The sequence below is a fragment of the Carettochelys insculpta genome, chromosome 15 (assembly GCF_033958435.1).
Source record: "Carettochelys insculpta isolate YL-2023 chromosome 15, ASM3395843v1, whole genome shotgun sequence".
Classification (NCBI taxonomy): Eukaryota; Metazoa; Chordata; order Testudines; family Carettochelyidae; genus Carettochelys; species Carettochelys insculpta.
In genome coordinates, this window is record NC_134151.1 from 25,755,200 (window position 1) to 25,765,899 (window position 10,700).

The following is a 10,700-nucleotide window of genomic DNA, read 5'->3' on the forward strand; positions in this document are numbered from 1 at the left end:
CTCTCAACAAAAACACCATTAGTCTCCATAGTAAATCTGAAACCATTCACCAGCAATGCTAGCATGCTATATTTCCCTCCATACTTTCCTTCCAAAGAGGAAAGCTACATAAAAAGTAGATCCCTCCAGTAGAGAAAGGTTCAGCACTACAGATTATATTTCAATTTGATGCACAAAGTAGTTTACACATGCATAACTCTGCAGATTATGTCTTTACTCCCATCCTGGCAATCTGTATAATCAGAACAAATTACTATAGCAGCATGAATAAGGATATTGACTATAAAATTATCTTTATTCATCTTTACAATTAGAATTCTCCTTCCTATATTTTCAGAGTGTTCAGAGGATAAAATAAATAGGACTTCTGTTGCTAAAAGTCTGAGGCCATTTTGAAGATTACTCATGAAGTGCTGAAATACATATTCAGCGCCTCATTAGCATGTGGGCAGCCGCAGCACTTTGAAATTGACGCATGGCTCATCCAGACGGGGCTGCTTTTCAAAAGGACCTTGCTAACTTCGAAATCTCCTTATTCCTAACTGCTGATAGGAATAAGGGGATTTCAAAGTTACCGGGGTCCTTTCAAAAAGGAGTCCTGTCTGGACGAGCTACGCAGCAGCGAGCCATGGCAATTTAGAAGTGCCGTGGCCACCCACATGCTAATGAGGCGCTGAATATGTATTTCAGTGTTTAATTAGTAATCTTCAAAATGGCCATTTGCATGGCCATTTCAAAGTTTTGGGCTAGTGTAGACATAGCCTGAAACTCAGTGCAAATGAGAAAAAGACTAAACTCAAAGAGTAGTTATGAATGCTTTTCTTTCCAAATAAGAGGATGTATCTAGCAAGGTCATGCAGACAATTATATTCAGTATTTTTATAATTACTTGGATGTTATCATGAAGAGTATGCTTATAAATGAGTAAATTATACCAAGTTGGGAGGGGTTGCAATCATTTTGGAGGTCAGGATTAGAATTCAAAACAACCTTGAAGAAATAGAGAACTGGTCTGAATTCAACAAGATGAAAGGTGATAAAGATAAGTGTGAAGTAGTTTACTTAGAAAGGAAAAATCAGATCTACGACTACAAAATGGTGACTAACTGCTTAGGTAGTAAAACTGCCAAAAAGAAAGTGGATTTTACAGTGGAGCACAATTTGAATATAAATTACCAATGTGATGGAGTTGCTAAAAAGACTAAAATATTCCATAGTGTATTATCAAAAGTGTTGTATGTAAGACATGGGAGGTAATTGTCCTGCTCTACTTGGCACTGGTGAGGCCTAAAGTGGAATACAGAGTCCATTTCCAGGAGCCATGCTTTAACAAAGATCTGAACAAACTAGAAATAGTCCAGAGAAGAGCAGAAAAATTATAAAATCTTCAGAAAACCTCACTTGTGAGGATGGGTTTTTAAAAAGTGGGCTTGTTTAATTTTGAGAAAAGAAGACTGGGGGGGGACCTGATAACAGTCCTCAAATACATTAAGGCCTGTTATACAGAAGCCAGCAATCAATTGCTCTTCATGTCCACTGAAAGTAAAACAAAATTTAATGTGCTTAATCTGCAGCAAGGTAAAACCTTCTAAGTATAAGAGTAGTTAAGGTTGTGGAATCCCCCTCACTGGAGGTTTTTAAGAACAGGCTGTAAAAAATACCTGTCAGGAGTGGTCTACAACAGGGGTCAGCAACCCCTGGCACAGGTGCCAAGAGTGCCATTTGCACCGATTTTCATCAGCAGATGAGGCAGGAGTTCAGTTCCACCTCTCCTTCCCCATGCAGCTGGGAGCTTGCTCAAAGCCATGCTGCCTGTGAATTAAGACAAGACCACCTAATACTACCAACCACCACCTAACAGTAAAGCTCTGCATCCTAATTCATTTATTAATTAAACTGTTGTAAATAGGACTACTAGTGACTTTAAAAAGTATCATCAGCACTCGACCTGTACATAGAAGTCAAAAGGTCAAATTTCAGCTCTCCGCCTCAGAAAGGTTGCTGACCCCTTGTCTAGAAGGTTTACTTGTTGATGACTTCTCAAGATCCCTTCCACCCAACATTTTATGATTTATAGAATCATAAATCAAATGGATATAACATCTCAATGTTTTTCCTAAATATTGTCTGAATTAGACATCAGCAATACTCACCTACTTTTGTGACAATTTTATGGAGTAGGTCTAGGTCAGAGCTGCTGGGTAGAAAAGGATTTCCAGTGGCCATCTCAATGATCATGCAACCTAAAGCCCAGATGTCCACAGGTCTAAGATCAGGAAATGAATAAATTGCTCAACAAAACAGAAAACGATGCTAATATAAGGCATATTTAAAGAGAGTATATAATGAAAAAGAAGATTTCTAAAAGAATTAAAATATCTCTAAAATAACAGAATATTTGAAAATACAGCAGGATAAAATATAATTATCAACACTTTAAAATAGCTTCATAATTAATTTCAAAATAATATTGCATCATTTAGCTGCAAAATTCCTTTAGTTTGTGTAACTGTATATGAAGACCTATAATAAATATAGCTACAAAACTATAAGACATCTTTAAACTTGTGTAGTAGCATTAGGATATATTATGAGTAAATTTGGCATATAATTCTCCAAAACCATAATCAGCAGAACTTCAATTACCATATTCATATTAAATTTCCAAATATTTCTGTATCTTGTTTCATTTCATTTCTCTTAATCCTCTTTTTGAGACTCAGACAATACCCATAATCTGATTAATGATGTTCTTGGTGTAGTAACTCTCACAAAGATTACCATCTGTCTAGGAACTATATAACAATTTTTGAAAATCTGCATGTTTTACAAGATTAGAGTTTTCTATTTAATAGTAGACTGTGCACCATTGAAGAGAGTAAAAGCTTTGATATTAACTTCAGTCAGTACAAGATCAAGCCCGAAATGCAAATAAGTGAGTCCATACACGTGGATGTTTTGTTGGGTATTGGGAACGGATTTTGGTATTATTTTACAGTCCACTAACAAAGCAAGAGCCTTTAAAACATGTGAAAAAGCTCATCTAAGGTTTCTCTCCTATTTCCAGGCACTAGAGATTTGATTTGTCAAAGTGATTTTTAATCATTTTGTCAGTTTAACATGATTTTATAAGAATATTGTTTTACTCAGAAGTAAATTAATTTCTGGCTTTTGGTCAACACTACTATATCGCACCAAAAAGTATAAGTTCTTACAATGCTGCTCCATGCCAATGTAATAATAAGGTATGTAAATAAAAGTACATACTTCCCATATGTGGTGTCTTTTAATACCAGTTCTGGAGCTCTGTACCATCGTGTGGCCACGTAATCTGTATAAACATCACCAGGGGCAGCTAATGTCCGAGCAAAACCAAAATCACATAGTTTAGTAATTCCCATCTGTGATACTAAGATATTCTCAGGTTTGATATCACGATGTATGACCTGGATAAAAGGAGAGCATGTACTGAAAAAATACACAAATTTTGCCACTCACAATAAGTACAATGCCCTAAATTCTCAAATTTGTCAGCAGAGGGTGTAGATTGTTGGCTTTTACTGCTAAAAATGGCAACAGCCTGAAGCATGGAGGCTAGGAAAAAAGAGAACTGACAATGTACTCTAACCCATGCCTCAAAATAAAGAAAAAAACAAAACAAGCATTCTGAAGGCCAGGGAAGAAACCACAAAAAAGACAAATAGAGCTGGAGGTAGAAACCAATATGAGGTAAGTAAACTGCCCTGAAAATCTGAAACAGCAAGATACAATGGTGCAGTAGGTTAGTAAGAAAGCAATAATAGTCAGAAATGGACAAGAACCATAACCAAACCCCAAACATTTCAAAACCAAAGATCAGATCGGGACCCAAACAATGTGGACAAATGCCACCCTTTCAAATTACAGTACCTAATTATTTTATGTATTTCATCTTTTACTGCACAAGTATTTCAATTCTAAAAATTAAAGTTCAGTTGGTGGCATTTAAGTTATAATGAAACTGGAATTTCTTTTAATAAGGAGTTAACATTTTCAAACTCTGGAAGACAAAGTACTATATAAAATCAGGAAAAATAACACCACTTCTTTTTAGCCTTATTTGTAGCCTCTACAAAACACTTACATTGTTGCTGTGGAGATACTCAATTGCTCGAAGGATCTGGAAAAGGTATCTTCTAAGTCTTTTACTATCTAGTCCGTGAGAGTAAAGATGTAGCTCATCTAAAACTGTATGATCAATAAATTCAAACACCAAATGAATTTTCTTTTTCTGTCTAAATACTTCAATCAAGTTGACGAGATTTTCATGACGAAATTGCTGTTGGTGAGAGAAAATAAAAACATTCTACTGTAGCTTTTTGGGAGGTATTTCAATTAAGATAGTTTTTCTCCTTGACTAAGATTTTTTTGCAAAGGTAGACATGAAAGATTCTCATCCTTTTGCAAATATTCAACATTTCTTATTCCGCCTACTCCAGCCCACCCCCAATATTTAAAACAGTGCTCTTCAGCTATTTTGCCAAAACTAATCTGAATCTGAAATAATATATTTTAGTGAGTTATTAAAACTTTGTTGACAAACCTAATTAAGAAAAATATCTATGCTGCAAAGGCCCCAGAAAATCAGTTTCTTCTGTGCTACAAAAGCTAAAACTCCCGCCCCGTGCAATGTCTGAGCTCAAAACTGTTGTCAGTTACAGGGGTGTAAGCGAGGAATAACATAACTTATTTGACTGAGTAGAAGGTAAGAAAAATGATCTTGAATAATTTTGGGCTACCTTCTCAGATATAGAGGCATTGAGTCTGATTAATATTACTAAGGCATGTGGTAATTAGTTTAGATTTAAAGCTAGAGCCTTTATACCAATTGATTTCTGTGCAAGTTGAAGGATCAGGCCCTTAGCATAGACTCTAGTATATTATATTTTGCCAAATCTTAACTAAAATTTGATAAGAATCAAATGAAAAAGGTAAATGTCCTGTGAGGGCAATGAGTGGGATTAGTGTTGGGAGTCAGACTTCACGATCCAGTCATTCAACTGTGAACAATGAATTTAAATCTAAGGTTTTGAACTTGCTGAGTTGGCTGAGAGAAGAGGGCAAGCCAGTTGAAACAGGAATCTGCCCCAAATCATCTCTAATACAAAAACACACTGTATCAGTGTTAACTTTTTTCACAGGATTCTCCACATGCACTGCTTTGGCCTCTCATGAGGGTTCAGGCTAGGTAGGGGAGTAGGAAACCCCTTAACTGACCCCAGAAAAAAAAGATGCTGGGAAATCTCTGGGAGGGAAGTCAGAGATTCCTCCTTTGTTCCTAGGTGGCACAGAACCAGGATAATGACTACATCACATCCCTTGTGATGGTAAAGGAAATGTACTGGAGAAAGGACCTGGGGAAAGTGGTATCATCTGGGTACAGCTGTATCCTGGTCAGAAGCTTCCCAGAATGGGCCTCCTAGGGGCCTCCAGGCACAACTCAGATCTGCAAACCTGGAGTTGGACTGAAAGGTCACAAAAAAAAACAAAACACCACCTTGACATTACAGCCACTTTTGCTACCCAGTTGCCTGATGCAGCTGTTGCACTAGTCCCAAAGACAATCCACATGAATTTCCTGAAGACAAATGGTAAATCCATGACAGACTCAAGCATGGGAATCCATGGGCTTGTCTACACTACTTCCCTACTTCGAAGGGAGGATGGTAAGTAGGGTGATGGGAGTTTATTAATGAAGTGCTGAGGTGCATATGCAGCACTTCATTAAGCAATTCCCACCCTCCCACAGCAACTTCGAGACTCCCAAACCTGCACCATTTTTTGTGGAAAATGAAACTGGGGAACTGACCCAGATTGAAGTGTCATTAGAGTTGTTTTGGAACAAATAAATAAACTTAATGTTAACAAGTTACTGGGACCGGATGGCACTCATCCAAGGGTTCTGAAAGAACTCAAATGGGAAATTGCAGAACTATTAACACTAGTTTGTAACATTTCCTTTGGATCAGCTTCCGCACCGAATGATGGAAGATCGCTAATGTGACACCAATATTTAAAAAGGGCTCTAGAAGTGACCCTGGAAATTACAGACTGGTAAGTCTAACCTCAGTTCTGGGCAAATTAGTTGAAACAATAGTAAAGAATAAAATTGTCAGGCACATAGAAGAATGTAATTTGATAGGCAAAAATCAACATGGTTTCTGCAGAGGGAAATCATGTCTTACAAATCTGTTAGAGTTATTTGAAGGGGTTAACAAACATGCAGACAGGGAGATCCAGTGAATATAGTATACTTAGATTTCCAGAAAGCCTGTTACAACATACCTCATCAAAGGCTCTTATGTAAATTAAGTTGTCATGGGATAAGAGGGAAGGTCCTTTCATGGATTGAGAACTGGTTAAAAGACAGGAAACAAAGGGTACGCATAAATGGTAAATATTCTGAATGGAGAGGGGTAACTAGTGGTGTCCCCCAAGGATCAGTCCTAGGACCAATCCTGTTCAATTTATTTATAAATGATCTTGAGAAGTGGGTGAGCAGTGAGCAGTGAGCTGGCAAAGTTTGCAGACGACACTAAACTGTTCAAGATAGTCAAGACAAAGGCAGACTGTGAAAAATTTCAAAAAGATCTCACCAAACTGAGTGACTGGGCAACAAAATGGCAAATGAAATTTAATGTGGACAGTGTAAAGTAATGCACATTGGAAAAAATAACCCCAACTATATTTACAATATGATGCGGGCTAATTTAGCTATAATTAATCAGGAAAGAGATCTTGGAGTTATTGTGGATAGTTCCTTGAAAACATCCATGCAGTGTGCAGAGACAGTCAAAAAGACAAATAGGATGTTACATATTATTAAAAAAGGGATAGAAAATAAGACAAGGAGTGTCTTACTGCCCCTGTTTAAATCTATGGTATGCCCACATCTTGAAAACTGTGTACAGATGTGGTCTCCTCACCTAAAAAAAGACATCCTGGCACTGGAAAAGGTTTAGAAAAGGGCAACTAAAATTATTAGGGGCTTGGAACAGGTCCCATATGAGGAGAGGCTAAAAAGATTAGGACTTTTCAGTTTAGAAAAGACGGGACTGAGGAGGGACATGATAGAGGTATATAAAATTATGACAGGTGTGGAGGGTGAATAAGGAGAAGTTATTTATTTGTGCCCTTAATACAAGAACTAGAGGACACCAAATGAAATTAATGGGTAGCAGGTTTAAAACTAATAACAGAAAGGTCTTTTTCACTCAGTGCACAGTTAACCTGTAGAACTCCTTGCCAGAGGAGACTGTGAAGGCTAGGACTAGAACAGAATTTAAGAAAGAGCTAGATAAATTCATGAAGGTTAGGTCCATAAAAGGCTATTAGCCAAGGGTAGGAATGGTGTCCCTGGCCTCTGATTGTCAGAGGCTAGAGATGGCTGGCAGGAGACAAATCGCTTGATCATTGTCTTCAGTCCACCCCCTCTGGGGCACCTGGTACTGGCCACTGTCGGCAGACAGGCTACTGGGCTGGATGGACCTTTGGTCTGACCCAGTATGGCCATTCTTATGTTAAAATTCTAAGTGCTGGCTCGCATCTAGCCACGTCTAACCTGTGGGTACTTCGAAGTGCCTGGGGGTTATTCCTCAAAATTTTGCCCAAGCACTTCGAAGTACCACCGGGTTAACTGCAGCTAGACACGAGCTGGCACTTCAAAGTTTAACACTTCAAAGTTGCCACGGGGGTGGAATTTGCTTAATGAAGTGGTGCATATGCACCACAGCACTTCATTAATAAACTCCCAACACCCTACTTATCATCCTCCCTTCCAAGAAGGGAGGTAGTGTAGACACAGCCCATGACTTCTAATGCAATATTAAAAATGAGGAAGGTTTTGATTTTGTAACTCAACTATATATGCAAATTGGTAGTAACAGGTTAATGTAATCTTTCTCATACAGTTCAGACTTTTCAGCAAAGCTGCCATGTATTGTACCTTACTAAGACATAATTTGGGTGGGGGTGACAAAAAGTAAAGAAATTACACATATATCAATGCATCAAAAACTGACATCAGCAGAACTTCGGCAAGCGCAGACGTCTATTGGACTACGTATTGGATTAATGGTTTGCATAACTGCCAAGTTAAAACCCCATCAAAATTCAGATTCAGGTGAATGAGGTTAATATGTTAAATAACCATTGTTCTATTTATCAAGTTTCTTGTAAAACCTAAGCAACAAGTTTTATCATTATTTGAATTCACTTTATTTTTCAAAAAGTTTGGCAATAAAACAAATCAGGCAAACATGCACTTTCTTGATATATTTTGTGTGTTTAATAATAGCCCCTGAATGATAGGTATTTGCAAATTTGATTTCCAAACACTTTCCCTCTTGATTTAAAAAATGATTAAGGCAAAAGAGGCAAACCTTTAGAAACTTTATTTCTCTCATAGCAATTTTGTTGACAGATTTTTCTGGTTTCTCATAAAATATCTTAATGGCTACTATGTGTCCTGTTTCCTTGTGTTTGCACTTCATTACTGTTCCATAACTCCCCTCTCCCACTTTGCCAAGGGTCTCGTACATCTCCATCTTCCAATCTGATTTTTATTTCTTCATAGAAAGAGAAAATGTTAAAAATTATCTTGAGGCAAACACTGTTTAGTTTTCTTAAACATGTATTTGAAGAAAACACTAGCAAGGTACATTCATCCTACAGACAGCAATAACTCAATTGTACATATTAAATATTTGGTTCTAGAAACGTGTGAAATTTATGCCATTAACAACCGTAATAGTCTCATAGGGCCTTATTTTCTTGTCCTTTCTCAAAAGAACATTAGCACTTTAACCATGGATGAACTGCAGGATTGGACTCATACACAATATGTAGAAATTTCTTAAATAACATTTTATTTGAAACAATTTCTGTATTTAAATAATTAAAATTAAAGAAACAAACGATGAAACAGTATTGTTTCTGCAAAAGCTAGTGTGATAATATTCATATCATGACATAATTCTAAATAAGGTAAAGATAAGCCAAAAAATGACAAGAAGACTTTTGAACAACCTAAATAAAGTCCGATTTAATTTATTTTAGAAGGTTCACTACAACATTTGGAAAACGGTCCAAAATCAGTTCAGTGGAAACTCTTTAGTTTAGAAAGCAGGCTGTCCTTTATCGTCTTTGTTTGGAATTCCTGAATATCTCTACAAAATTTTAAATTAGCAATACTTCATGCTAAATTTATGTACCAGATTTAGTTATAAAAAAGTTTATCTTTCTTCATATTATAGGTGCATAAGATAGGGTTAACTTTTTGAACAACTATTACAAGAAATAGAGAGTTTAACCAGGGCAAGCAAAACTTGACCTCTACATAGTTTGCACCACTGATTACATGAACAGACAAAATTTGCTGTTACCTACATGAGAAAGGGGCATAAGAATAAGAAAAAATCACAGCCCCCTCACTGACCAAATTCACTTTGTTTATTGGGGTGTGGTCAAAGCAAGCCAGAATAACACTATGATTCACTCTCAAACTCTGTGATCTGGGGATGTTTAAGAAATAACCTACATCATGTTATGGCTGGCAGGTGCTTCTTGAGAATTCACACAGACCTTAGCTACCCTATGGGTCTCTGCCCAGAGTCCGTCACATGGGTGTCTCACCTGAAACTCTTCCCAGGAACCACCCACCCCAAGAATGCCTGAAAAAGAAAATGAATTCCTCCCTGAAACCCTGATCTAAGTGTTTAGGAATTTATATTGAGCTTCAACCACAGGAGAGTCCTGTGGCACCTTATAGACTAACAGAAAAGTTTAGCGCATGAGCTTTCGTGAGTTAACTCACTTCTTCAGATGCTAACTTCAGTTAACTCACGAAAGCTCATGCGCTAAACTTTTCTGTTAGTCTATAAGGTGCCACAGGACCCTTCGTTGCTGCTACAGATCCAGACTAACACGGCTACCCCTCTGATACCACAGGAGAGTGTGCAGGAGGAGGAGTGGCATGATTTCTCAGGAGTCCAAACCCTCCCTTTTTCCCAATCAATACCACTATAAATGCAGAGAGAATATTAACATTCTACATATTGCCAAGTTTATTACATGCCTGGGTAGGGTCCTGACTGAATGACGGATACCTCCAGAATCCCAGAGAGAGCATGGAAAAAATCATCACTTGAATCCTTACTCCTGATTCTCAAAAGCAACAACCCCCCGGTCTCCTCCCACCCTCCCTGACAACATCACCTAATGCCTGGACCAGCCCAAGCCCCCACCCAGAACATTCTTCCCCCAGGCTCACCTACCAGTCCAGGGAAGTCACATTCTGCCGCCCTGCCTCCCGCCCCCGGCCTCGCACAGCTTCTAGTCCCACTACCGGTTACCCATCCAATTCAACCTCCGGTCTACCACCAGCCCCTTCCCCCAGCCCTAGTTACCCACCCAGTTCAATGCCCTGGCTACCAGAGCCTTCCTTCCTTCCTTCCATCCATCCATCCATCCATCCATGGCAACCTCCCCCCCACCTGCCGCCACCACCTGAGGCGTCCGGCTCCCCTGCTAGCCCAGCGGCTTTCCACAGCCCAACTCCTCTGAGCTAACCTGACCGGCTCGTGCCCGCTTCCCATGCTGGGCCCGTCTGTTCCCGCGGGCCACCACTCTCACCTTACGTCCTATTGCCATAGCAACCAGCT

The 10,700-nt window shown here is 38.6% G+C and overlaps 1 protein-coding gene across 1 annotated transcript in view; it reads right to left on the reverse strand.

The window, feature by feature from the left end:
* LOC142021380 (cyclin-dependent kinase-like 3) overlaps window positions 1–10,655 on the reverse strand; it is a 75,285-nt gene extending 64,630 nt beyond the window's left edge. Inside the window, exons 1-5 of the mRNA XM_075010098.1 lie at window positions 10,609–10,655; window positions 8,421–8,606; window positions 4,124–4,318; window positions 3,268–3,446; window positions 2,154–2,266 (exon numbers count right to left, since the gene is read on the reverse strand). Of these exons, the coding sequence (XP_074866199.1) occupies window positions 2,154–2,266; window positions 3,268–3,446; window positions 4,124–4,318; window positions 8,421–8,585 (652 nt within the window). The 5' untranslated portion in view covers window positions 8,586–8,606; window positions 10,609–10,655. The remainder of the gene's footprint in view (window positions 1–2,153; window positions 2,267–3,267; window positions 3,447–4,123; window positions 4,319–8,420; window positions 8,607–10,608) is intronic.
* Window positions 10,656–10,700: the final 45 nt, after the last annotated feature.